Here is a 27,969-nt window from a genome sequence, read left to right as displayed (position 1 = left end):
GTGTCTGTTTTGAGGCTGTATCCTCTGCTTGCAGAGGCCAAAAGAGGGTATGTGATTTCCTGACGCTGAAATTACGTTGCTCGTGAGCCTCCTGGCATGGGTGCTCCGTGAGAACAGCAGTGTTCTTCACCCCGAGCCGTCACTCCAGAGCCTACAGGTACATTGCGTTTCACCTGTCTCGTCAACACTACTTCTCATTTGCTGATGGCTCGGGGTCAGTATTGTGAATAATCGTTGTTCTGTTTACATGCAACATTTAAACGTCACTTTCCACTTTTTCTCTTCTTGCAGTACAGAGGATTGACCCCAAGGCCTCACACATGCTAGGCAACTCTCTTCCTCTTCCTGTAGAAGGTGTCTGTTTTGAGGCTGTATCTCCCCAGGGTTTACTTGGAGTCCTGCTGATCCTCCAGAATGCTATGATGATAAGAGTCTGAGTGGCTACTGCATTGCATTACATCACAAAGCTGATACTGAGAAGAATTAATCCCCCAGATGAGGGGAAGGCCGGCTTCTCTTGTTTCAAGTCACGTATTAATGATGCGGCTCAATGTAACTGCTGGGAAAGAATTTAATTTGCAAAGACAATTAGGCAATTTCATGGCTGAGTTGAAGCGTTGTCTCTGGCCACCGAGTTGATTCTGGTTGTCAACCTAACATCCTCCTGCCCTCCAAAGGAGAGATGAGTGTGAGGGGCACAAGCTTTGGTTGTCACCAAAAACAAAACCAGAAAAAACCCCGACCTATTTGCGGAGAGAGGTCTTTTCTTAGCTTGAAGAAGGGATGCAGAAAAAATAAGTGGGCTGTGGGTGGGTGTTGCTCAGTAGAGGTTTACTGTGATGGCTGATCTTGGTTGCCAACCTGACACACCAGGGAAGAGGTGAGGACTTGCCTCTATCCTATTGGCCTGTGGGCATGTCTATAGGGTGTTTTCTTAATTGCTAATTGATGGAGCAGGGCCCAGCCCACTGGGTGCTGCCCCTGGACAGGTGGGCCTGAGAGGCACAAGAAAGGTGGCTGATCCAGGCTTGCGTATAAGCATGTAATAAAGTCCACGGCCGTGCGGTGGTGGCGCACGCCTTTAATCCCAGCACTCGGGAGGCAGAGCCAGGTGGATCTCTGCGAGGTCAAGGCCAGCCTGGTCTACAGAGTGAGATCCAGGACAGGCTCCAAAGCTACACAGGGAAACCCTGTCTCAAAAAACCAAAAAAAAAAAAAAAGAAGGCAGCCCAGGTGGAGTAGGGACAGGGTTGTATGAGCCACTGAGGCCTGCTCAAGTCATAGGAAGGTGGAGAGGTGAGGAAGGGTCGCCATCCACCCCACCTTCTCCACTTGGTGAGCTGGTGTTGTATTCCTGGCAGGTAGGAAGGCAGGCTTTGTCTGTCGGTCCTGGAAAGCCCTGAGTGAGACTTTCTGGACTCCAGCCTGCTAAGTGGGGCATGAAGCTTCTTTAGGGAAAAGAGACTAAGACATTCAAAGTCTTAAACAATTAAACAAGAATACGGTTCCCCAAACACTGCCTTCATAAAGTTCATTAAAACAGGATGTATATTTAAAATTTCCTAGTGATTAACTTCATTGCAGTGTAAGTATTGAGAGCTCAATTTCTTCCTAAGGCCTAAGGGCATCTTGATTTAAGAAGTGGGAATGGATTGTAAACCATTGGCTTTCATTAGGTTTTTGTAAGTAATAAGCCCCAAATGTCTACAGTGTAGAACAAGATTAAATACCCAAGACTGGGCCTGGAGGGTGGCTCAGTGGTGAAGAACACTTACTGCTCCTGCAGAGGACCTGGGTGTGTTTCTCAGCACCCACATCTGGCAGCTCACAACTTCTGGCAGAAGCTCACACATCTGGCAGACTCCACTGCCAGGGGATCTGATGCCCTCTGGTCTCTCTGTGGTTGCCTACACACACAGTCTGCACATAAATTCATGCAGGCACACATACAAAACTCATGCAGAGACACATGCATCCACATAAAATAATAAAAAAAAAATCTTTAAAGAACACCCTAGGGCTAATTACTCTGGGAAACTACTTGGTCTGAAGATTCTGACACTATAAGCTATATTCTCCCAGCCATGGTATTTTGACACTTCAGATAAGATGCTCAAGTGTAGCTCTTCACAGTTGATGGCTTCTGGTGGGGATGGGGGAGAGGAGACTTGGTTTTGTTTAAGGGGCTGGACACTGGCAGTTTGACCAGCTGCTGTGGGCAAAGATGCTTCTTTTGCTGTGGTATCGATGGCTGAAGACTCGTAACTGAGAATGAGAGACACTGAAGGCCTCTGTGACAACTCCCCCCCCTCCCCCCCGAAAAGAAACAGTCCAGACAGGAAGCTATTGAAGAGTTCTTAAAAATTGCGATAAAGATGCTCAAGTGTAGCTCTTCACAGTTGGTGGCTTCTGGTGGGGATGGGGGAGAGGAGACTCGGTTTTATTTCAGGGGCTGGACACTGGGAGTTTGACCATGCTCCAGTGAGTATATGGAAAACACAAATTTGACTTGGTAGATATTTTTTTCTTTTGGGGGAAGAGCACAAGGGTGGGAGGGTAGACCTCGGAGGAATGGGAATCGAGTGTGACCAGGGTGCATTGTGTGAAATTCCCAAATCATTAATAAAAATATTATGTGGGGAGGGGGATTTAAAAATACAAAAAAATAAAAAAGAGCTCAATACACGTGTACACACACCTGAAAGATCAGTGCAGACGTAGACTCTGTGTTTTGTTTTTAAGTATGACTGTGTGACTGTGTACTGTGGTGTATGGGTGGTCATTTGCCTGAACTCCACCCTGAGCCTGGCCATAGAATACACAGGACACTTTCCTACTGCACCGAGAAGCCTGATAGCAGTGACCAGAGGCTAGAGCTTGCTTCCACAGATGGGATAGTGAGCCAATCGAAGTCACATGCATTCCTCCTGCGAGAATGCTAGAGAGTTTGCCTACCTGTGACCTAGCATAGGAAACTGACTCCTTGACCAGCCACACAAGGGATCCACAGTGACCCCAGCAGCTGCCCCAGCACCCACCTGATGGGCACTCCCGAGGTAATGGCCTGGCTTCTGGTTTTAGCTGGAGGTGTGGGTGTGATGTGGCTAGCCCCTTGGGTTGTTGGGAGGATTAACGGGAGACCTCCCCACCATCCAAGTCCACCAGGAAAAGCTGAGTACATGTTAGCTTCTTCACCATGGCTATTGATGGCCTCGGGCTGGGCTGCCCTTCCTCCTTTGTGCTGTCCCAGCTGTTCTCAGTGACACAGTGGGAAACTGTCGAGGGCTTGAGTGTGCTGTGTGACCACTGTCCCTGGTCATCATTCTTACAAAGCTCCACTGCAGATCTTTCAGTGTGAGCTCTGCTGTGCACTCGTGAGGAGGTAACTGTGTTTTCTTTGATTGTGTTTTGTATGTGTGCCTATGATGTATGTAGTGTATGTGTGAATTCGTGTGTGTTTGTGTGTGTGTGTGTGTGTGTAGGTCAGGATAACCTCAGTGTCAGGCTTACTTTTCACCTTGTTTGAGGCAGTCTGTTGTTTTCCACACTGCATACTCCAGGCTAGCTGGTCCATGAGCTTCCTGGGAGTCTCCTGTCTCAGCCTCCCTAGCTCATTATAAGAATGTAAAGATTATAAAAATGAGCTACTGTGTCCAGCTTCATGTAGGTTCTGGGGATTTGAACTCACGTCCTTATGCATGCCCAGATGAAACTCTCTGTTTTCTCAGGACGGAGCCCTGTCCCTCAAGGCTGCAGAGTTCAGACACTGATATTCTCCAAATGCCAATGGGTATTGGTGCTTCTGTAGCCAGAATCCTCATTCATTAGATGCTGAATGAACCTGGTATGCTAAAGAAGGTGCTTAGCTAGGTCTGCAGAAGACTTAATCTGCTTGGGGTCAGGGGAGAACAGGACCATGCAAAACTGGAGAGCTGTGTAGCAGCTTCAGTCTGGGTTAGTAATAATAGGGAGGAGGCAGTAGAAGGGGGGCAACTGAGAATCTTATAAGCCTTTTCTAGATATTATTGTAATAATAAAAAAGGCAGAGATCACAATAAGATCATCTATATTGCTTGGAATATCCAGAAAAATACTGTGAGGAATCCAGATCTGAAAACTGAGAACTACTTAAAACAAGCCCCTGTGTGTGTTTCCATGAACCCTCTATTGCACTAACCATTATTGTCTTATCTGCGTCATACATAATGTATGCCCTACTCGTTAAATCATGTAAGCCTCCCTGGGCATGGTGGTACATGTCCTTAATCCCAGCCCGTAGGATGGAAAAGGCAGGCAGATGCCAGTGGGCTTGAGCCCAGCCTGATCTATTGAGTAAGTTCCAGGCCTGCCAGGGCTACATAGTGAGTTCCTGTCTCAAAAACAAAACAAACAACAAAGAAACAACTTTAAATAATGATAAGGTGTTCCCTCAGAATGCATATTAAGTTACCCATTAAGATGAGTGACTGCCACTTCATCTTCAAATTCAAACATCAGTTACAACTTCAGAATGGTGGGAAGCTGTATGCTAACAAATTGCCTGCATGTAAGTTGTTAATGGCTATTATATGTCTTAGTCAGTGTTTTGTTGCTGTGAAGAGATGTTGTCTTAGTCAGGCTTTCTATTGCTGTGAAGAGACATCATGACCATGGCAGCTCTTATAAAGAAAAACATTTCATTGGGGCTGGATTACAGTTCAGAGGTTCACTCTGTTATCATCATGGTGGGAAGCATGGCAGCATGCAGGCAGACATGGTGCTGGAGAGGTAGCTGAGAATTCTACATCTGGATTGGAAGGCAGCAGGAAGAGAGAGATACTGGGTCTGGCTTGAGCTTTCAAAACCTCAAAGCCAACCCCTAGTGACACACTTCCTTCAACAAGGCCACACCTTGTCAAGTAGTACCACTCCCTAATGACCAAGCATCCAAATGTGTGAGCCTATGAGGGCCATTCCTTTTCAAACCACCACAGTCCACTCCCTGGCCACCATGGGATAGGCTTGTAGCTATATCATAAAGCAAAATGCATTCAGTCCAACTTCAAAAGTCTCCATAGTCTGTCACTGTCCCAACATTGTTTAAACGTTCAAAGTTCCAAATCTCTTCAGAGACTCATGGCAATCTTTTATTCTAATCCTAAGTAAATACTGTACTGAAACAGGACAGAAAACCAGCTAGGCAAACTCCAAACTCTGCGTCTCCATGTCTGATATCAAAGCGCTCTTCAGATCTCTATCTCCTTTCAACTTTGTTGACTGCAACACACTTGAGTTGGTTCCACACCCTGTTGGCAGCTTTCCTCAGCAGGCATCCCATGACTTTGGCATCTCCAATATCTTGGGGCCTCCAAGGCACTCCAGACTTCACCCATTTCATACAATACAAAGCCATTTCATACAATAGCCTCTCTAGGCCTCCATGCAGTGACATCCTTGACTTCAGTGGCCTTCCTTAGTCGCAGAGGTGGAGATTCTCTAACCCTTTTCTTCTATCCTTGACTCTAAAGCCAGAACCATGTGACCTAAGCTGCCATGTTCTGTTGTTTTCTCTGCTGCTTGCTGGGGCTGGAACATGGCCCCTTGTTCAAATGCATTTATATCAGCTTTCTGTTTTCAATGGTTTCCTTCACCCCCTAAGCTTGGCTGTCCTGGAACTCGGTCTGTAGACCAGGCTGGCCTTGAACTCAGAGATCTGCTTGCCTCTGTCTCCTGAGTGCTAGGGTTAAAGGTCTGTGTTGTTATTCAGCCCTAGACTTTTCTTTAATTCCTTTTCACAAGTTGGAAGCATAGGTGGGCAGGGTACTGCCATGAGGTCACCACTTTCTTTATTACATTTAACACCTGGCTTTTCTTTAAACTTTTTTCTCCTTGGGCACTGGACTTGACCCCATTATACTTAGTGCCCCTTTTCTTTTCAAACTGTACATTTTGTATTTTTCCTTTCTCATTTTGCTCCTTTTCACTATAGATCTGCATAAGTGTGTCCACTAGTCACCAAGCAACAGTCAATACTAGGCTGCCTGGAAATCTCCTCTGCCAAAGCTGTTAATCCATAACTCTTCAATTTAGCTCAGGCAGGTTTTTTGGACAAGGGCAGAAAGCAGCCACATTCTTGACCAATACATCACAAGAATGGTCTATAGGGCACATATTAATATTCTTCTCCTCTGAAACTTCTTGGGCTGGACCCTGTAGTTCAAATCATCCTCAGTACTACTGTCTTCCATGCTCCTACTAGTATGGCCCATTAAGCTCTACTTAAAGCATTCAACTTCTTTCTTAATCCAGTCCTAAAACCTATATTCAGCCAACAAGCAGCACGGTCAGGCCTGTCACAGAAACACTTCACTCCTGGAGTGTTAATTAGGGTTTCTGTTGCTGTGAAGAGACACCATGGCAAATTTTATAAAGGAAAACATTTAATTGAGGCTTGCTTACAGTTCAGAGGTTTAGTCCATTGTTGTCATGGCGGGAAGCATGGTGTCAGGCAGACAGACATGGTACTGAGGAGGTAGCAGATACTGGATGGTAGCAGGAAGAGAGACACTGGGCTGGCTTGAGCTATCAAAAACTCAAAGCCAATCTCCACTGACACACTTCTTCAGTAAGGCCATAATATCTTCTAGTCCTTATCAAGTAGCACCACTTCCTAATGGCCAAGCGTTCAGTATATGAGCCTATGGGAGTCATTCATATTCAAACCACCACAGATGCCATGACCACAGCAATTCTTGTAAAAGAAAGCATTTAATTGGAGCTGGCTTATAGTTTCAGAGTTTTAATCCATTATCATCCTGGCAGGGAGCAGGTGGCATGCAGGCAGACACGGTGCTGGAGAAGAGTGCTACATCTGGATCTGCAGGCAGCAGGAAGAGAGAGAGCCACTGGGTCTGGCTTGGGCCTTTAAAACCTCAAAGCCCATCCCTCACAGTGACACACTTCCTCCAACAAGGCCTCACCTACTCCAACAAACAGTGCCACTCCCCGAGCATTCAAATATATGAGCCTATAGGGGACATTCTTACTCAGACCACCACAGTATAGGACTTTATAGTGTCTCCTGTTTTTATTTAACTATGTCTATTAAAATATGCTCCACATGTTTCATAAGTTTTGAATCTATGAACAAAAATTTGAAACCTATATTTTTTTTTGTTTTTATATTTCTAGTACCATGTTTTACAGATATTTCAAAATGTAGCATATTAGAAATGACGGTGATGACGATAGAGCATGGCAGGAATAGACGTCCTCCGGGGGCTAAATGTTTTGTCTCGTTGGATTTGTACACATAATAGAAATTGACTTTGTCCAGCATGCTGGAGTGAGGTGTTTACAGTCCATTAGCTGTGAGCCTGCCTCCTTGTGCTTCCAGTAGGAGGCTGACAGTGTCCAGGTGCGGCTGCTGCTGTTTCTTCTTCCCCCCTACCCCACCCCCTCTTCCTCCTCCCCCTCCCTCCTCCTCTTCCTCCTTTGTGTGAAGGTCAAAGGGCAGCTTTCAGGAGCTGGATCTCTTGGTGTAGGTTTGGCAGCAGGCGCTTCCCAGCTCCATTACCTGCTGATGTCCTTTGCAAAGGTCCCTTAGTGTACTGGGTGGTTTTGTGTGTCAACTTGACACAAGCTAGAGTCATCAGAGAGGAAGGAGCCTCAGCTGAGTAAATGCCTCCTTGAGATCCAGCTGTAAGACTTCTTCTCATTTAGTGATCAATGGGGGAGGGCCCAGCCCGGCTCAGAGTGAGCAACTCTTTGCAACTCTTTTTTTTTTTTTTTTTTTTTTTTTTGGTTTTTCGAGACAGGGGTTCTCTGCGTAGTTTTGCGCCTTTCCTGGAGCTCACTTGGTAGCCCAGGCTGGCCTCGAACTCACAGTGATCCGCCTGGCTCTGCCTTCCGAGTGCTGGGATTAAAGGCGTGCGCCACCACCGCCCGGCAGTGAGCAACTCTTAATGGCTCAATTTTGAATTGCTAGATGTCTGTTTGTTCCTGGGATGTTTGGTGTTTTACATTATACCTGCTTGATATTGGACAAAATTCAAGTCACTAAGCAACAGAAACGCCAGGCCTGGTGAAGGCCAGATGCTAGGTATTGGTTCCTGTCGCCTCATACAGGAAAGCAGGGTACTTGGGACCAAGTTGGCCCAACTGATGCATGCCAGCTATCCTTCCGGAGACAATCCAGAGGATTTTGATGATAAGGAAAACATGTACAGCCCTTCCTCCTCTCTGCAACGTCCTCACCCTTCTTCATCACCTGAGTCACTGTTAGGTTTGGAGTAGGTTCAGTTTCTAAGAACGTCTGTCTGAACCACAGCCTTGAGGACTAGAGGGTAACCACAACGTGCTTCTGTTGATGACTGAACCTACAGTGAAACAGCCATGGCCACTGCTGTGTCTGTCACCTGGACTCTGCAAAGCCCCTCTATTACTGGGGAGCATATTTTAGGCCCTATGGTCTCACAGTCGGCTGAGACCCATGTCTAACAATCTTTGAAAGGTCTGGCATTCTGGTATGTGTGGTCCTTGCAGGTATTGGCAGGTCCTTTCTGGGAAGATCAGTGGAATCGTTGTCATCGGAACTGTACGGGAACATAAATATCACAGGGCCTTCCGCAGACTGTGGATTGCAGTGGGTGATGCCGACTTTCCTTTCGCTCCTTTTGGTGTGTCTGTCTGTCTGTGTGTACATACACATGCACACAGTGTGGTGGTGCATATGGTTGTGCTTGTGTGTCTGGTGGCCTACTTTATCTCTGTCCACCTTATTCCCTTGAGACAGGGTGTTCACTAAACCCTGAGCCAAGCTGGAGAGTGTCAAGTCCGGGAATCCTTCTGACTCACTCCCCACAGCGCTGAGTCCTGGGATCTCAACTCAGGTCCTCATGTCTTTGCATAGCTCTCCTTCTCACTGAACCATCTCTGCAGTCCTCTCTGTCTCTCTGTCTCTCTCTGCCTCTCTCTCTCTCTGTCTTTTTCTCTCTCTCAATGTCAAACAACACCCTAGTTAGTTGTCTACCTAGTTTTCTATGGCCAGTTAGTCATTGTCCCAGGCCCCTAGCAGTTCAAGCATCCTGACTGCCATCCTGGCCTCTGTCATCCAGGGTACTCTGTTCACTGTCTCTGAGGGTTGGTTGTCACTAGCTGCCCTTTGGTATTTGGGGTCCAATCCTGTCATCTCTTAGTTCAAAGGCCCAATACCATAACAGATTCTTTCCCTGTGAACTCAGTAGACAGGCCATTGAGCATTTCAGTGAGCTTGTGGCCCTCCTACTGTGCTTAACCACTCTGCCCTCCTGGGATCAGTCCTGTGGTAGGTTCTTCTCCTGACGCAGCAAATCTGCCTAGCGCACGCACCTCTGAGCCTTTCCACTGCTTTCTCCATATTCTGCCGCAGTTGTTCCAGCACCCCAGTCAGGTCCTGTACTCTCAGGCTTTGATCCCATGTATGTAGACCGCTTCCAGTGTCTGTGCATGGACACCAATCCACAAAGCCTAAAGGGTGCCGAAGAGTCTGCTTCTGCTCCGCCTGTTCTCTCAGTTGCACAGGACGAGTGGGTTCGCCCAGCGGGGACAGAACAGCAGCTCTGTAGTCCTCTGGTGTAAAGTATCCCTGCTTGAGGGGGGACTCTGAGGTGTGCTGAGAGTTTGCCTGATTATCAGTCAGGGTGTGTAGTGGTTTGAAATCAAATGGCTCCCATTGTCTCATAAGGGACAGCCCTGGTGTTGCCCGCATTGAACATCAGGAGGATGTGGGAGGCCACAAACACAATGTCTTGTTCCCATGTATCTGAGGGGCAGCCTGGGAGCTTAGCCTTGGGGCTGTGGGAACGCCCCAGCGTCTCCTCAGTAATGGCTGGCATTTCTTTGCTTATGGATGTCTTTTCCTTAACCACATACTTTCCTTGTTTTATAGCAAGCCTGCCAGCTTAATTCTTTATATAATATTACATAGAAAATCACTTGTTTCATTGAGTCTGTTAGAATTCATGGAGAATATCCCAGGAATGTTGAAAGGTTCCCAGTTCCTATTGTTTATGTCATATTCATTTTGTTGGGTACTTTTCTGTATATCACCTTTGTGACAAACATTTTACTTTCTTATTTGACCTCACAGTACCTGTAGTAATTCCGTAACTAGAGTTTTCCTGCCTTGCCCACAGTCAGGACAAATCTCTGTCACCCGCCAGTCCCATAGCCTCTCAGACCCAATCAAGTAAATACAGAGACTTATATTGTTTCCAAACTGTATGGCCATGGCAGGCTTCTTGCTAGCTGTTCTTATAGCTTAAATTAATCTATTTCTATAAATGTATACCTTGTCACGTGACTCACCGGCGTCTTCACATGCTGCTTGTCATGGCAGCGGCTGGCAGTGACTCCCTCCGCCTTCCTGTTCCCTCAATTCTCCTCTCTGTTAGTCCCGCCTATACTTCCTGCCTGGCCACTGGCCAATCAGTGTTTCATTTATTGACCAATCAAAGCAATTTGGCATACAGACCATCCCACAGCATAATTCTTTTGTTATCATCCCCATTTTGCAGAGGAGGAAATGAGACACAGACGATTTAATGACTTGTCTACAGCGTTCAGCATGCATTAGATTAGACATGAGCTCCTGTGTGCTTGACTGTAGCATTGCAGTGCTGAACTTCTTTGTTAGAACTGAGATGTGTTTCACAGATACAACTCATCCTTGTGAAGGATGCAGTTTGTTGGTTCTCAGTATAGTTACAAAGGTGAGTCATCATCACTAGTTCTAGAACATCATTTCCCTCAAAAGAAAGCCCTTACCCAGCTGTTCCCGTCTCCTCCCCTTCTGCCCTGGAAGCCACTACTCTTCCTCCTGTCTGTGGATGCGCCGTATTTGGTTTTATGTCTGGGTTCTTCTACTTAGTTTGGTGTTATTGTGTTAGGGAAGGATCTGTGAATCAGCACAGGTTACTCCACCCTTTGTCAAGAGAGGGGTAAGGGCTGGGGGCGGACGTACCCAGAGGACCCCCAACAGCATTCAGTGCTTTGTCAAGAGAGAATGAGTCATGGTGTATGCAGCCCGAGGACCCCCTGGGGGGTCCCACATCGAGAAATATATCTCAGGCTAAAGTTGTAGGAAATGGCGAGGGATTGGAAAGGGAAAACTTACCAATCTGAGCAGCTGGTGTTGTTCAGAGTAGTCCTGTGGCTGGGCAAACAAAAAAGTAGGCAGTTGTAGATGGAGCAAAACCTGGCACAGGTTCCTGGGCACAGAGTGCTGGGAGAGCCTGCTTCGTCTCAGCACCAATGTTGGTTTTAATGTGGCAGTACAATGTTAATCACTAAGCCACACTGTTACCGTGTGAGCAAGGCCACGAGGCACGACAAAAACCCCCTATTAGAGCTTTATTAGGAGACGAGATGGACAGAAGAGAGCGTGACCAGGCCTGTAGAGGACGTGTAGAGAGAGGAGGAGAAGAAAGGGAAGGAGTCTGGGTCCTGCTTCTTATGGGTTCCCCTGCACATGCACATATGGGCTTAAGGAGCTACACCACACATGCGCATAGATTGTGTGATCACACTGTGTGCAAATTATGCGATCACGCAGCACACAGATTACGTAGGACATAAGGCCCCTTGCTTGGCTACTGAACTGCGCATGTGAGGTCATGTAGCTGGGGGAGTGGCCAGGAATTCCAACAGTTATAACATGGACTATTAGTCTTGCGTCCTCTATGGCTAAGTAGTGTGCATTGCACTGCTCTACCCCGCTTTGTTGAGTTATGAATAATGCTGCTGAGAACACTTAAGTACCCACTCTGTGTGATTGCATGAACCCAGTTCAGTTGGATACGTACCTACAAATGGCGTTCTATCATAGTTAGTTAGACTTTGCCTTGAAAACTCTTGAGTGTTCTCAGATTATAAAAATAAATGCACGGCTGGAGAGATGACCCAGAGGTTAAGAGCATTTGCTGCTCCACCAGAGGACACAAGTTCAGTTCCCAGCACCCATGTTGGGCAGCTCGAGACAGCCTGTAACCTTGGCTCCAGGGGATTGGACATCCTTTTCTGGCTTCTGCAGGCGTCTGCACGCTCATGGTGTCTGTGCATACACATTTTAAAAAATAGTAAATCTTAAAAAAATGAAATAAATACAGTGGTTTCTGAGGCAGTGCTTTAGAACTGTCCTGTTATGGGTTGAAAGGCTCAGCTGTGAGAAAAGCTGCTTGTCTCTGGAGCATTACCACTTGGGTTTTAAAAGCCAGTGACAGGCAGAGTCGTATCTAAATGTTGCACAGAGGCTTGGGGAACGGCCAGAAAACCTAAGATTTAAGGTGGTCAGCTTCCTGTTTCTGCCATCCTCTCCCATCCCTGCAATATAGTCAAGTATTATTTAAGCCTAATTTGATAAGGTCACCAGCTACAAGCGTTGCTTAGTATCCCCCCCTTTCCAGCTGCTGGATGCTCGATGCCCGAGTTGCAACATGTGTAGCATTTCCAGCAGCATTTCCAGTCCTGGGGTGTGGGACGGCCTGTGGAAAAAAAAAGACTTCCGGGCTGGAGTATCCATCTGGAGAGGGGCCTGTGGACCTTCCCTGTGGATGAATCCTTCAGCTCTGAGAGCAGCTAGGGGGTGAACCTGAGAGAGGAAGCTCAGTCTCCCACCAAGGTGAACCCAGATTTTCTTACTGAGAAAAATATCAAAGAAAGAAGGTTCAAGGTTAATCTGCCACCGTGAAGAGAATGTCTGAAGCCTTTGTCGTCTGTCAGCTTGACCTGAAATTCATGACTTCTTTGGGTTGTCTCCTGAAGACTTTCAAAGCTGAACCAATTACATGTGTTTTCATTGTAGCAGTAATTTGACTATGGTAATAATTAGACTACACTGATAGACTGACTATTTTGAGTGTGTTTAAAACTCTTGGGGATGAATATCTCTGGGATTAAGTCTGGCCACAGAATAAGCACTTTAATTCGGTGTCATTCCTGTTAACATTGGTCACAGTGGCTGAAGGGGTATAGCGGCAGCACTGGTGCCTGGCCGCGGCTATAGTGCCGAGGTTTGGTCTGCACTGAATACCACGAGTATGTGGCGGTGCTGGTGGCTGGCTGCCACCCGCGGCGGAAGAATCACGAGCCATGGTTACCTTTTTAGAGCTTTATTAGGAGGAAGGAGAGAGAGAGACAAAGAGAGACAGAGAGACCTCACAGAGGGGAAGTACAAAGAGAGCGTGTGGGAGGGCACGTCTGCTTTTTAGGCTGATGACGTAATAAGGACAGAATCCTTAAGTGGCTCCCTTTAAGTATCTGTCCTTGCGAAGGTGTGGCAGAGTTGTTTTTTTTTTTTTTTTTTTTTTTTTACAGGCTTAAGTTTCTTTCTTTCTTTTTTTAATGTATGTATTTTATGTATATGGGTGTATTGTCTGCATGTATGTCTGCATACCAGAAGAGGGAATCCGATCCCGTGGGATTACCGACAGTTATAGATGGCTGTAAGCCACCATGTGGTTGCTGGGAGTTGAACTCAGGACCTTTGGAAGAGAAAGCAGCCAGTGTTCTTAACAGCTTGATGTGGCAGGATCTTAATTTTGAATAATTCATAGTACCTGATGTGATAATTTGGTATTTGCCATTTGCTTTATTATTGCCTATTGTTCATCTATGTCTGGAACTCAACACCTGGGCAATATGTAATTTAGAAGACTGGGAGATACCCATGAATAACATGAGCTAGGAAGATTCTGAATGTGAGCCTGAGCTGACTTCAGGCAGGGAATTCTGGGACGCCTGCCCTCTACCTAACTCCACCTTACCTTCTTGAGGGCCAGAGCCTGGCTCAAAGAGCATCTTCCCGAACAAGCCTGATCATCAGTGTGTGATGACACCTCCCTGATGGCCAGCTGTACTTGTCTTCACCCCATCTCTGCGAGGACACCTGACCCCAGCAAGCTCTGTGCTGAAGCTGAGCACCACTGTGCTGTGTACTGAGTACACAAAGCATGCCCAGGGCAGCCCTTTGGACTTGTTACCTATAGTTGGTAGGATAAGGGATCCAGGTGGGATCAAATGCTGGGAAAGACTTGCAAGTCATTTGGAAGCTTCAGTTTCCTGTTGACTTCATGCTCAGATGTGCACTCCCCATAGTCATGGGGTGCCTTCTCTAAGCTGTGTGCTATCACCTACTGTGTGTGGGCTGTGTGGGTGACCTTTAAAGTCAGCAGCTACTACCATTGTTAGCTCTGTTCAGTATACAAGGACATGAGAGCCCAAGGAAGTCAGGTATGTACCCTGCCCAGATTTGAAGAACAGTTTGTGGGTACACTCTTTAAAAGGACCCTCTTTCCTCTGCTGTTTCCATCCTGCCTCAGCCAACCTTGGCAGAGAAATGAGAAGCTGGATCTATCCAGTCCTCTGCTAACGTGGTATAGATAGAGTCTACATGGTTTAGGTCTTGACATCTGCATTTGCAGGAAATGCACAGTATGAGCATGAAGTCACACCCCACTGAGTCAATGCTATTTCACTTGATTTTCTTTCTCTCTCTCTCTCTCTCTCTCTCTCTCTCTCTCTCTCTCTCTCTCTCTCTCTCTCTCCAGGTTTTTCTCTGTGTAACACCCCTGACTATCCTGGAACTCACTCTGTAGACCAGGCTGGCTGCCAACTCACAGAGATCTGCCTGCCTCTACCTCCCAAGTGCTGGAATTAAAGGCATGAGACACCACCACCCATCTTAACTTGAATTTTCAACAGTATTTCTTCTACTGCATCCCTCTGGGGGCAGAGGCCTGCTTCACAGCCTGACGGGGCCACAAGTCAGGGAACCCAGGAGCCTCAGGGCTACCACTGAGCACCTCCCAGCCACACACTGGCTTCTGCTTTTCTATATTTACTATGTGCTTTTCCAGAAATGGTTGCCTCTTGCTCTCTAGGCCTGGATGCCATCTACAAGTCCCCTGTATTCAGTCTCCTTTTAACCTCTGTGTGATGAGAAACCCCTCCCCCAAACACATACACCGTTCTTCCCTTCGCCTGCACTACTTCCTGTGATAACTCTATTCAGAGCTGCATCTGTCAGCAAACATACCCTTTTGCCTACCCCCATCCTTGCTCATCACCTGTATTGCTCTTTCTTGGTCTCCTTTCTTGATACTTAGACTTTATCCACACTCATACCTGTTTGCATATATATGTGTTATATACGTCTATGTATGTACATGCATCATAGGCTAACATTGCAGGTAAGAGAAAGCCTGTGGTTCTCATCTTCTTAAGATTGGGTGACCTTAATGGGGTGTAATGGTGCACATCTTTAATCCCAGCACTCAGGAGGCAGAGGCAGGTGGATCTCTGAGTTTGACACCAGCCTGGTCTACAGAGCGAGTTCCAGGACAGCCAGGGCTACACAGGGAGACCCTGTCTTGAAAAACAAAAACAAACACAAAAGATTGGGTGACCTCTCCTAATATTATACTCTCTAGATCCATTCATTTTCCTGAAAATTTCATGATATACCACCCCTGGTCATACAACCAAAGGACTACATAGTCTACCACAGAGGCACATGAACATCTATGTCTATTGCTTCTGTATGCATGATGGCAAGGAAGTGGACCAGTCTAGATGTCCATCAACAGATGAATGGATTAAAAAACAATGGATATTGTTTTTGAGGGTCACTAAAACATCAGTTATTGTTTGGGCATATGGCAAAATAAGAGAAGGCACTTGCCCTCTGGGAGGCTGTAATCCACCTGGGTAAACATAGGGCTCATTTATTCGAGTACATCTTGTTCCTGCACTAGGTGCTAGGCTGTACACGTGTGATGATATTACAGAGAGGAACGAAACATGGGGTGTGTGTGGAAAGGCTCAGAGGAGAGATACTGTCAACAGGAGGAATGCTAAGGGATTTCAGCCTCATAGGCTCCTGTGTTGGTAGGGAAATATTCAAGGAAACATAGTCCAAAGCCCAATAGTATAATAATAATTATCATTATAATAACAAATGTAATTATAATAATTGTTATTACTATTATCACTTGTGCTAGGGATCAAACTAGGGGCCTCGGTGTACTAGACAAGTGTTCTACCATTAGGCTGTACCATTAATCATTAATTTTCTTTAATCATTTAAAAAATTTTGATATCTATTTTTATATGTATGGGTGTTTTGCCTGCACATATATCTGTTCATCATGTATATTCAGTGCCCTCAGAGGTAAGAAGAGGGCATTGGATCCCCTGGGACTGGAGCTACAGATGGTTGTGAACCACTGTGTGGGTGCTGGGAATTGAACCTGGGTCCTCTGCAAGAGCAACCTTTCGTAAGTCAGCCTTCTCACTGCCCTCTAATTCTGCATCTTATACCCCAGAACCTTCTCTGACCAGGGCAGTCTCCTTCAAAGGAGAGACAGATAGAGAAGACTCTTGAATCAAAAGGTAGTCAGAGATGCTGGCCATAGTGACCCAATTGCTGTCCAGTTTGGCAAGTGCTACAGTGAGGTTTAAAATGCACATTGCCAGCCAGGTGTGGGGGTGCACATCTGTCATCCCCGTGGGTGGTAGAGACAGAAGAATCAGAAGTTCACGGCAAGCCTTAGCTGTATAGTGAAAACAGGGTTGGTCTGGGCTATATGAGATCCTGTGTCAATGAGAGAGAGAGAGAGAGAGAGAGAGAGAGAGAGAAAGTGAGTGTTGATCCAAAATAAGTGGCTGTGCTGGGATTGCCACCTAGTATGAATTGGGCCATGGGAACCTGGAGAACAGGAGTACCAAGGACGCGTCTGGGAGGAGGCCACCCTTGCCTCGGATATGAAGGAAAAGGGGAGTTGGGGGAGTGGTCTCCAGGGAGTTAGCAGCAAACATGGCATAAGCATCCTCTCAGTATTCTAAATACCCCTGCAGCCACGTTGGGGAACAGAGTGTGAGAAGGGGTGTCAGAGTGGCTGGGAATAGAGGCTGGAGCCAGACCATAACAGGTTTGCCCATCCCTGGACCTTGAGGGATATGCACCTAGGGTTCTGAGCTAAGGAGAACCATGACCACATGTGTGCTGTGAACAGAGCCTCCAGTGGACGAAGGAGTAGACAGGACTAGAGACAAGGAGACCAGCATGGCAAATGATTTCATGTGTAAGGTCAGTCCTGTAATTCGCAGAGCCTCTAGCCCTCCTGTGAATAGTGTCACATAAACATCCTTTGACGAGAAACTCCGATTAAAAATAAGTCCATAGATAAAAACCAAACAGTTGGCACTGGGGTGCTGGAGACATGGCTCAGGGTTAGGGAAAGTGTCTGCTGTGCAAGCCTGAGGTCCCCAGTAGCCACGTATACACTGACTGTGGCAGTGTGCCTCTGTTCCCTCAACTGGGGGGTCTAGAGACAGGTGGATGCTCAGGGCTTGGTGGCCAGCCAACGTAGCCAAACTCGTGCACTCCAGATTCAGTGAGAGACTTTGTCTAAAAAAAAGATAGAGAGCAGCAGACAGACACTTGACGTGAGCACATACAGATGTACACACACGCACGCACGCACGCACGCACGCACACACGCATGCACACACACAGGCACGCAGGCACCACAGAGACTGTCGCTGAAGGCCTGACCACCACCTGCAGAGAGACGCGGGGTGAACAGCTTTCTGTGTGTCAGTTCACGGTCTGTCCCCTATCTCTGCCATCTTGAAGCAGACGGAAGTAGAAGGCTTCATTTCTCGTCCCCTTCTAACAGTGACAGATCTGATAGGGAAGCATGTCTGTCAGAGGTGCACTGATCTGAGACCCAGTCAGGGAACGGAGAACGTGACTACTGTTGACTCAGTGACTTAGTCTTCCTGGGAGTCAAGTTTAATATGTCCAGGTTGTGTTTTCTTGAGTAGTTTTTTTTTTTTTTTTTTTAATTGAAGATACAGTTTAAGCCAAATTACACCCACTGTCTGAATCTTGAATGTGAGTTTGGCTTGGCTTCTCTTTCTCCCTCTCTCCAGACTCATTTAGGGAAGCAGATTTTCATATACAAGCTGAAACCTGCACTTTCTACATTTCCGTCATCACAATGGAGCTTCAGAAAACATTCTCGGTGTCCAATTAAAGACTAAGCTATCGGCGAGTACCACGTCCAGGAGGTGCCGTCAGAAGAGACAGAGCAAGAACGTCTGAGATGTAACCTAGTAACTGTGCTTATCTCTCTGGGCACAGCTGCCAGACACGGGGCCGTGTGCCTGCAGCCTCCACCCAGCGGTGTGTGACCTGCTAGCATGCATAAGGAAGCAGTCGCTTAGAAGTCGGCCCGAAGTAAATGGTCTAGCTAGAATCGAAGCCTAGGACGTCTGACTTCAAAGCTTTAGTCTTCATTTCCATTCCTTACTCTTTCAAATCGGAGCATTTGGAGATTTACGGCAGGGTGGGGGAGGGGAGGAGGGGCATGAGAGAAACAGTCCAGATAAGGGAAACAGGTCGACAGATGACAGCTGGAGCCCCTTATGAGCGTGGGGGACACAGCAGAGGAAGAGGTTCTGAAGGAAGGCTGTTGAGAGGGGGCATCTGAGTAAAATGCCTGTTGGGTGGCTGGGTGCCTAAATATAGAGCTGCAGAGAGAGTGAACGAGGCTCACGAAGTAGACTTGGAGAGATCTGTTTCTAGGCAGCAGAAGAGAATGTGGGCAGCAGGAGGCGGAGGAGGAGAAAGTGAGAAGAGAAGAGGACCAAGACCCTCCAGGACCTGCAACATTAAGATCCCAGCAGGAGAAAGCCCTTCAGTGAAAGAAAAAAAGACAGCCCCGGGGTGGTGGAAGGGCAGAACAGGCCACAGACATTTGATGAGGGAGGACATTGATGAGGGGAGGCAGTAGGAGTGCCCAGTGAGATGAAGGAATTGTACAAGGTGGGAGCTAAAAGGGTATCATTGATCTTGGAGTAGGATCAGTGTAAAAGCAGCTGCTGCCCTAGGAGGACCAAACGACAGCTTCTCCCAAAATTCACCCCTGCCATGTGGTCTGACTGGTGTTTGTACTTTCTGGTGTTCCCTGAGTGAGATTCATCTCATGTTTACAGAAGCCTCATGCACAGCAGTCAAACTTTGGAAGCAACCAAAATACTCTTCGAAGGATGAATGGAGAAACAAACTGTGGTATGTCCATACAGTGGAATATTATTCACTGCTAAAAAGTAATCGGCTATCAAACCATGAAAATACATGGGAGAGGACCTTAAATGGTTACTGCTAGTATAAAGCAACCAATCTGAAAAGGTAACAGTACTGTCTGCTTCCAGACGTGTGGCATTATGGGAAAGGCAAAGACCTTGAGAGGCAAGGGAGAGCATGGGGTTTTTAGGGCAGTGGAGCTATTCTGTATGATACTTTAATGGCAGATGCAAGTACTGGGCATTGGTCACAGTTTCCCACTGAGCTCTGGGACAGAAAAGGAGCTGTGTGAAAGCAGCCCTGCCAGAAACCATGGGCTGGCCTTTGATTCACGGAGATCCACCTGCCTCTGCTGGCGTGGAAGACAGGATAACCGTACAAAGGCAAAGAAGACAGATAAGGCAAGCCACGTGCATACCGCTGTGAGAGAGAGCGAGCAAGCCTGCTGATAATGAGGAGTGCCCGTGTTCCAAGGACAGCGAGGACCTCACTCTCCTGTGAACTTCCCACCTCTAGGCAGGGCGTTTCCTTGACGTGGTGCAAAGAAAACGCCACCTCCTAATTTTCCCGGTGTCATCTCTGATCACTGCCCTTGAGTGATAAGCTCTGGTGGCAGGTGCCTCCTTTCTCCCGCCGTCCTTAATTCTGCAGTCCTTCAGACCACCCTACCTGCGCCAGCTCCATTGTTAATCCTCTCTCTCTGCCCCACCTCCAGCTCTTTCCCAGTGAAGACCTGGCTGACCTCCTTTCCCAGCCACCGAGGAAGAGCGGGTTCTCTCCCAGATTCTGCCGGTTTTTTGTTTTGTTTTTACATTCAAAAAGTAAATACTTAGCACATCACAAAGTAAATTAAAAACCAAAAATTGAACGCAGATTCAAAGGGAGGCAAGCGTGATGATTTCATGCACGGGAATGCTCTTGCCGGGTGGTTTGGGCACATTCTTGTTTTCCTTGAGCATCTGTGGATTTACCCAGAAGAGTTTCAGGGTGGCAGTTTGCAGTGCTGTGGTGTAGCCCAGTGCTTTAGTGCTGATGCCTTCAGCTCACTAACTCTTCAGGTCCCAGGAGCTGCGGTCCTCTGTTGTGTGAGGAAGGAGAGAGGAGAATTGCATATCCTACTCTGTAACACGAATTGCTGAATGGTCTTATTAATAGGAAAAAAAAAAAAACAGAGTCAGATATTGGGGTGAAAACTGAAAGATCAGAGAGACAGAACAAGCCAGCCACGTTCTTACCTCTACAAAATCCTCAGCCTCAAGAGCGAGACTTCCTGTTTACTCACACCTTATATTCCTTTCTGTGCCCTGCCATCTTCCTTCCTTCCGAGTGCTGGGATTAAAGTCATGTGCCACCATTCCTGGCTCTGTTCCCATTGTGGCCTTGAACTCACAGAGATCCAGATGAATCTCTGCCTCCTAAATACTAGAATTAAAGGCGTGTGTGTTACCAGTGCCTGACCTCTATGTCTAATCTAGTGGTTGGCTTTGTCCTCTGATCCCCAGGCAAACTTTATTGGGGTACAAAATATATCACCACACTACTCCTGTTATCTCTGAGGGTTATAGCCATAGCCTACTTCATCTGGAAAGGACAGATGGCATGTCCTCTCAATCTATGGAATCCATGGGTCCCATAGGCCTCAAAGCAACTGGCTGTTAGTTTTTCTGTCATATGTGTAAAGACAGTAAAGAGCAGCTAGGTTCCAGGCACAGTGAGAGGCACTGTAAATACAGTATGATGGAGATAGTGTTCCTGCTTGAGGTACAGGAGACCAGCCTGCATCGGATACCATCTTTCACAAGGGGTACAGTAGAGTCCACCTGGGCCACCATCACACACCATAGACTGGTTTCTTCCTTCAGTTCTAGAGGCTAGAAGGTTTAGATCAAAGTCTAGAGGATTCAACTTCTCATGCAGGCTCCTCCTCAACTGCAGATGGCTATTCTGTCCACGTGTCCCTGTGGCCTTTCAGCGAGGCCAGGGAAGATGGTGGGAAAGAAAGTACGTTTAGCACTTCAGATTTTTGGTGTCTCTTCTATAGCAACACCATCCCATCAGCTCAGCACGCCCCCATTATGACCTAATTTCTCTTTAATTGACACTTGTTTTCCATGACAGTTACAATGGGGCTCAGGGATTGGTCCTATGGAGGAACCTATAGAGAGCGCCGGTAACAGGTGGATGGTAATGTCTTGTTTTGCCGAGGTAGACAGCATCTGTAGGGATGGCAATGGGCTGAATTTTGAGCACATGCAGAGTCATTTGCTATGTGACGAGCAAGCATAGACCCAGCTGGAAGATGCTGGTAGACTAGCCAGTAAGCAGTCATCCTTCCGGAGAAAAGGAAGTTACCACGGCAGCACTCTGGACCAGCTACAGCTTTGGCCAATAGTACAGCTCTGGTCCACCGAGCTAATGAGTCTTTTTAAAGTGGAGCTGTGTGACACAGGTTTCCTGGACAATATACACATCACCCAACTTCTATAGCAACTGCGTCTTCCTGTCTCCTGCCAAGGTGGTTGCTTGATTCAGGAACCGTCAGAGTCTGCCTGTCCTTGACATAGCTCAAGAAATAATTGTCCCTCTTGCTCTGCAATGGTGGTGTGAGATGAGGCTTGGTAGGAGCGGAGTTTCTGCCCTGCTGTTTCCTTCTTTATGCCTGTAACCTTTTGCGAGCGGTACACCTGGCCCGCACTTGTGCTAACGGCCTCTGATGATGTGGGAGGGGTGTTATCGGGAGGAGGAACTGTCACGGATCTCTGAGACAATGGATTTGAAACTGGTGGCATTGGTCTGTGCTTTGTTGCTGGAACCTGGTCTTTTGGGTTTTCATTGTGGCTTAACGGTGGCCAGGGAATAGTTTCTTCAAAGTAGGGATGGAATTATGTTCAACTTGGTTGTATCTTCCTTAGCCCCCCGTGGTGATTGCAGCAGTAGAGTAGTGATTGGTTTTGGATGAACTGGAATGAAATATGTATATATACATACAGTCCAAAAGAAAAGGGAAAGATGGTGTTATCATCTCTTGGCGATTGTTTCCCTGGTATATTTCCACATTTGTGCAGTGTATAGGGCAGAGTCCACAGAGTCTCACTTTTCTGTGCCAAAAGACAGAAGCAAGATCCCAGCCGCATGGCCATGGGAGCTGCTGGCCTCAGGGGAATGGGGGAGAGTGGGACAGGCCGGCAGTCAGAAGGTTTGTTTGCCAAGTCATTCTTCCCGTCTGGACCCCCTAATCTTCACATGAGAACCGCGGTGTCCTGGCTCAAATCAAAATGAAAGCCTTCTTAGGTCGCCAGTAGGAAGTTGCTGTTGCTGAGGAAGTGGGCAGGAAGGCACACCTGTGATGGCTGGAAAAGCAGCAGCATGCATCATGTGCTTCAGAGGGGCATCAGCCCTCCGTTTCCCCCACCCTGCTCCCTGGCACACACTGTGGAGGAGTTTCTGAGCAGATTGCATTTACAGATGTCTCAGTGGCCACTCAGCCAGACTCCGTCTGCGCTGCTGACGCCGCAGTCCCTGTACGGGACTCTGCTCAAGCAGCCTGTGTCTGGGTCGCTGCGCAGGATGCCGACGTTTCCCCAGCTGTTCCAGTGAGGACAATCGGTGGTCCTCTCCCCCTTCCTGTGTGCTCCCCTTCATGCCAGGCTGCAAACTTTGCTTCTCCATCATCAGAGCATCCGTCTGAAGCACTCTCCTCAGCTGGGAATTGCTCCCTGACTCTTTGTCGGGCAGGGTTACAGGTCTCTCTGTAAGAGAGAGCAGTCTTACAAAATCTGAATCTCCAGCTCTCAGAACAGTGGCAACAGAGCAGCATCTGGAACTGAATGGATGCCTTAATAGGCTGGTGATGCCGATTGCTAGCATCGCGGCAGAGGCAGCCCAGGAAGAAGGCTTACAATTGCTCTAGGTAAATCACTGAGCATCCAGGAGCAGCAGCCCTGGGAAGCATATGATCCCACCAGGAGAGATTTGACTGCATTTCCAGGAAAGAACACGGAGGACAGCCCCATGTGTGAGTAATCCCTCCAGTGGGAAAAGCTCGTTATTCTAACCGCGTGTGCTCTCTCAGCTCTGCTGACTGAATCTCGGTGGGCTCTGCACAATGCCTGGCTAGGACTTTCCTTTGAAGGGCTTGTTTGGAGTAGTGCATTGGGAGGAGACTAAATGTGGTAGCTTTCAGGTATTGACCGGCAGTGGGAGAGTTGGTTGTAAATCTGCAATAAAGTAGCAAAAATCAAACCTCATAGACCCTTTGCTGTGTGAAGCAAAACAGAAAAACAACAACTGTTGCCTCACAGGTGAGGCATCTGTGGAATTCTCTGACCCTTGTGATGAGAGACAAAAGAAACTGCGGACTAGGGAGCCGCCAATGCAGAAGGGGTAGGGTTGGGAGGGAAGGGGGCAGCTGGTCTCCGGAGTCCACCCCCGCCTGCATGTGCTGTGCTCTGTGCCGACTTACTGTGTGTCTGCTTCCTTCCTGCCTAAAGAACTGGCGCAAGTTTGCCTTTGAGCTTTTCCCTCCCGAGCACTGTGCAAATGAACCCTGTGGACAGAGGCTGTGATTGACAGGTGCGAGGCAGACAGATTGCTCACTTTTAGCAGCAAGACTGTCTTGAATGATGACCATCAAATGGGAAAGGGGGCTTGGATTTAATGAGAGGCCAAAGCTATGACAGCCAGGGCACCCAACAGGTTAGCAGTGAGGACTGACTCAGGCTGCAGACTGGTCACGCCCTTTTATTTCCTTCCTCTCGGGAGTTCTCCATCCCTCCCTCTCCCTGCCTGCCTCCTGTCTGGCCTAGTTTGCTGGTTCCCAGACAGGGAGCAGAGCATCCTCTCACTCCGAGGGAGGTCATGAGGGGAAACAGGAAGCAGAGCAGACTCGGCATCCAGTCCCCGTACAGCCACCCTTTGTATAAAGCGTCTGCTGGTGTAGGTCCTCACAGTGACACGATCCCTGCCCCGAAATTGAGAATGACTTTGAGATGTCCAAGTGTGAGGGGATGGTGTTAGCTGCAGATAGGAGCTGATAACCCGGGGAGGTGTTACTGCTGCTGATCCTGCAGGCAGTTTTCTAAGCCAGCATGCTGGGGGTGATGAGGCATATCCAAGATCTGTTGTGAATGACCGCTGTCCTGCAGGTGTGTGGGTGGTGTTGTGGGGCAGAGGTAAAAAGGGTTCCTATGTAGCTGCAACAGAAAAGCAAAAAAAAAAAAAAAAAAAAAGGCATTGCTAGTTGACCAATATTTTCTCACCAATGGAATGTTTTTATGTTTAAAATAAAATGGTGATGGTGGCTGGATTTGCAAAGGGCTATTTACCCAGTAATTATCTAAGCAAAGCTATCTCAGCCTGCAGCTGTAACCATAAGAACTTCTGGCTTTAGTCTCATTGTCTGAGGGGCAGGCGTCATCTGTTGCGTGAGATGGGTGGCTGGGATGGGAGTGGCAATCAATTTAGCAGAAGCTGGTTGGACCCTGTGTCTGTTGCTAAGGGGGCTGGATCTCTGTGGCTAGAGACAGTGAGAGTCAGCTGAGATGCTCACCTTCGCAGACAAGTTTTGGAGTAGACTGGGTGGAATTCAGCAGTGATGATGAAATGTGTATGAAGAAGGCCGTCTTTGACTCAGATAGCCTTTGCAAGAAAGGTGCTAGAAGGGACAGGTGGAGATGGGGTGGAGGTGAAGCCAAGTGCACAGAGGTAGGACATGGATAGATGCAGGGAAGGGCTCACAGGTGTGTGTGTGGGGGGGGGGGGTCTTTCGGGAACTGGTGGCTAATGCTGTGCGTTTTTTCCTGCACTTGGCACAGAGTGATTTTTCTGTATTTAAGCTGAAGGAGCAACAAATCAGAGCAGTGTCTGTGAATGGAACACATCCCACCTGCAGAAGAAGAAACAGTACACTCTGTGTTGATAGAGACAAGCCTCCCTCAAATGACAGTGCGTGTGTGTGTGTGTGTGTGTGTGTGTGTGTGTAGGTAGGTAGGAGATAAAGCCCCAAATGTAGTCGTGTGGCTTTGGGCCCTTCCAAAGGCGTTTCTAGCTGTTTCTCTCACTGCTTTGAGTCTTAACTCTGTTCTTTCATCGGGCAGGGACTGTAACTTTGTGGGTGCACGCTTGCCTGGCATGTGACAGGCCCTGGGCTCGATGCCCAGCACAGGAAGGGAAATGCACATCACCCTCTCCAGACTTGTACTTCCGGTGACCTGGTGAGCGAGAGCAGGCTGGGCTTGCCAGGTCCCTCTCTCTTTCCTTATTATCTTTTGCCCGTATCTAGGGCAACAGATGGAGAACAATATGAAATGTGATAATAAAGAGATTGGGGGTAGGTAAGAATTACCGTTCTAAAATTACAGTGTTTACATCTGGCTAGATTTCTTATAATGAAATGCCATTTTCACTCCCTACTGCTGTGAGAGGAGAGTCGGTTGGTGTCTGTTCTGTGGAGGAGACTCTATCTACCCCAGCCTCTCAAGGTAGTTGATCACATGGCCTGAGATTGAAATGATGATCGAGTTCCTGGAAGCAACTATGAAAGATGCCCTTAGATACTTGAACACCAAAACATGATCCACTGCTGGGGTGAAGAGTGGTTTCCCTTTGCTGCAGCATTTCTTCTTCTTCTTCTTCTTCTTCTTCTTCTTCTTCTTCTTCTTCTTCTTCTTCTTCTTCTTCTTCTTCTTCTTCTCTTCTTCTTCTTCTTCTTCTTCTTCTTCTTCTTCTTCTTCTTCTTCTTCTTCTTCTTCTTCTTCTTCTTCTTCTTCTTCTTTTTGGTTGGGCAGGGGGCGGGGAGGGGGCACCAGTGCAGGGGACGGAGCCCAGGTCTTCAGGCTTTGCAGCAAGTGTCCATTCCTGTTGAGCCGTCTCCCTGGCAACTATAAACACGTTTTAAAATGCAAAGATGTCCTTCTTCCACCTTCTGCCTCAGAATTGAAATCAGTACCCCTGACTTGGTTTGCTCTAGGGATATTCCCAGGGCTACTTGCGAGGAGTCTAGAGTTCCATTCACGTTGGGCCTTTCATGAAAGGAGGAGCTTAAGTTGACTGTAGTTCCAGCCTCCAGACCACTGCACAGTGAGGCTTTGTCCTGTGTCGTGTAGGGGCCATTTGTGTCCCTCCCGTGTACCAAGGGAGTGTGGGGTGTTTGTGGAGGAGGTGTTCCTAGACTGGCGGCCCCAGAGCCGGCTGCTCCGAGTGAGGAATCATTTTCTTCACAAGGTGGAGTGTTTCATCAGTTTGGAACTGGAGTCGGCCTGCAGCCTGTGCTCAGAACTCTGCGTTCTCTGCTCCAGAAGTCAGAAGGCTGCACTGTTTTCAGAAAGTAAAGGATAAAGAAAATCATGTGCAGTGTGTGTGTGTGTGTGTGTGTGTGTGTGTGTGTGTGTGTGTGTTCTCAAAGAGACACCCTGCTTACCATGGTCTCTGAGTACATGTTAGCCATGGTAGAATCATGGGGACCTGGCCCACAAGGCTAAGGTTGATCGTTCACAGTACATGTTGTTATGTATATGACCAGGAGGTGTCTAGGGACTCATGTCAGTCCTCTTCTTTTTTTGAGTTAAAAACAATTAATTAAAATATAATTACATCATTCTTCCCACCTTCCCTCCCCGTGTTATATCAGGCCTCTTTACCCAGGGTAAAAATGCAGCCTCTCAGCCAGGCGTGGTGGCACATGCCTTTAATCAGGAGGCAGAACCAGGCGGATCTCTGTGAGTTCGATGCCAGCCTAGTCTGCAGAGCAAGATCCAGGACAGGCATCAAAACTACTCAGAGAAACCCTGTCTAGAAAAACAAAATAAAACAAAACAAAAAGTGTAGCCTCCCAGTTCTGCCCACCTTGTGGAGAATGGTCCTGAGGAGGGAGGAAGTGGAGAGATTGGCACACTCTCTTGCCTTTCACTCTGAAATGCTATGGAAGCATGCTTTTTTTCCCCCAGAGCTGAGGACCGAACCCAGGGCCTTGCGAACCCAGGGCCTTGCACTTGCTAGGCAAGCACTCTACCACTGAGCTAAATCCCCAATCCCAGAAGCATGCTTTTGATGTCTTGGCTCTTTAGTTTTCCTCCTCTGTCCTGTGCACCCAGAAGAACACCCTGAGGTCAGCAGAGGTGTGGTCTGTCTGTCCTTGTGTGCTGAGTGGCACTGATGGCCGCTTTGTTTTGTGACCCCCTAGGACCTGAAGATGGAGTAGGAACAAAGGCACCCCCCCGTGATTCTGAGCACCTTTCCCTGTGGACTCCAGCCCTAGCCAGAGGCTGCATGTGGAGCTGAAGGCACTGACCTGCTGCTTTCCTGAGAACCCCTTTCTCTCCTAATTCATGAGCCAGCAGGATGCGGTCGCTGCGCTTTCAGAACGCCTGCTCATAGCTGCGTACAAAGGCCAAGCGGAGAATGTGGTTCAGCTCATCAACAAGGGTGCCAAGGTAGCGGTTACCAAGGTAACAAGAAAAAATGCCATAGCTATTCTCTGGGAACAGCTCACCTCTTGTCTGCAGAACTGTTGTTTGGTTCATAGTTTTTAAAGAACTGGCTTTGGTAAAGAGATGGAGGCTTGGGAAGAAACAAGAAGCACTGAAAAGGTTTTCATTGTCATCTTTCAAATGGAGTGTTTGTAACGTGCATTTGACAGTCTTTAAAATCGCACAGGACTTTTCTCCATCGACCTTTGTAGCCAGTGGGCAGGCTATCTCTTTGGAGAAGTTCCTGCACAGAGGCTGACTGAACAGTGAGCTTGGGGGTGGGGTGGTAATCATGTCAGGCAGGCCTTCTAGCAAGGCGGACCAGCCTTTGGTCAGGAAGCCCCGCCCCTAGTCTCATTGTCTCCATCTGACAGCTTGGACCAGATGACGGTCGTT

At 47.7% G+C, this 27,969-nt stretch overlaps 1 protein-coding gene and 1 long non-coding RNA gene across 5 annotated transcripts in view; one reads left to right on the top strand and one right to left on the bottom strand.

Annotated features, from left to right (window-relative positions):
* The window catches only part of Ankrd6 (ankyrin repeat domain 6), a 171,503-nt gene that overhangs the window by 85,294 nt on the left and 58,240 nt on the right, over positions 1-27,969 (top strand). For 3 of the 4 annotated variants that reach the window (XM_015994185.3, XM_042270958.2, XM_076564024.1), the window contains one exon: positions 27,288-27,552. In XM_015994185.3, the coding sequence (XP_015849671.1) occupies positions 27,433-27,552 (120 nt within the window). In that variant the 5' untranslated portion in view covers positions 27,288-27,432. Of the gene's footprint in view, positions 1-22,402; positions 23,124-27,287; positions 27,553-27,969 lie in introns of those variants that run through there. The other variant, XM_076564023.1, reaches the window with a different exon arrangement.
* LOC143271824 (uncharacterized) lies at positions 19,983-27,492 on the bottom strand. Its single transcript, XR_013049042.1, has 2 exons — positions 27,396-27,492; positions 19,983-20,186 (listed from the first exon to the last, which is right to left on the bottom strand). It is a non-coding gene; the product is annotated as an uncharacterized LOC143271824 (long non-coding RNA).

This window comes from Peromyscus maniculatus, chromosome 2 (genome assembly GCF_049852395.1).
Source record: "Peromyscus maniculatus bairdii isolate BWxNUB_F1_BW_parent chromosome 2, HU_Pman_BW_mat_3.1, whole genome shotgun sequence".
NCBI classification, from domain to species: domain Eukaryota; kingdom Metazoa; phylum Chordata; class Mammalia; order Rodentia; family Cricetidae; genus Peromyscus; species Peromyscus maniculatus.
Note: the sequence above shows the minus strand (reverse complement) of the source record. Positions and strands in the feature narration are given on the sequence as shown.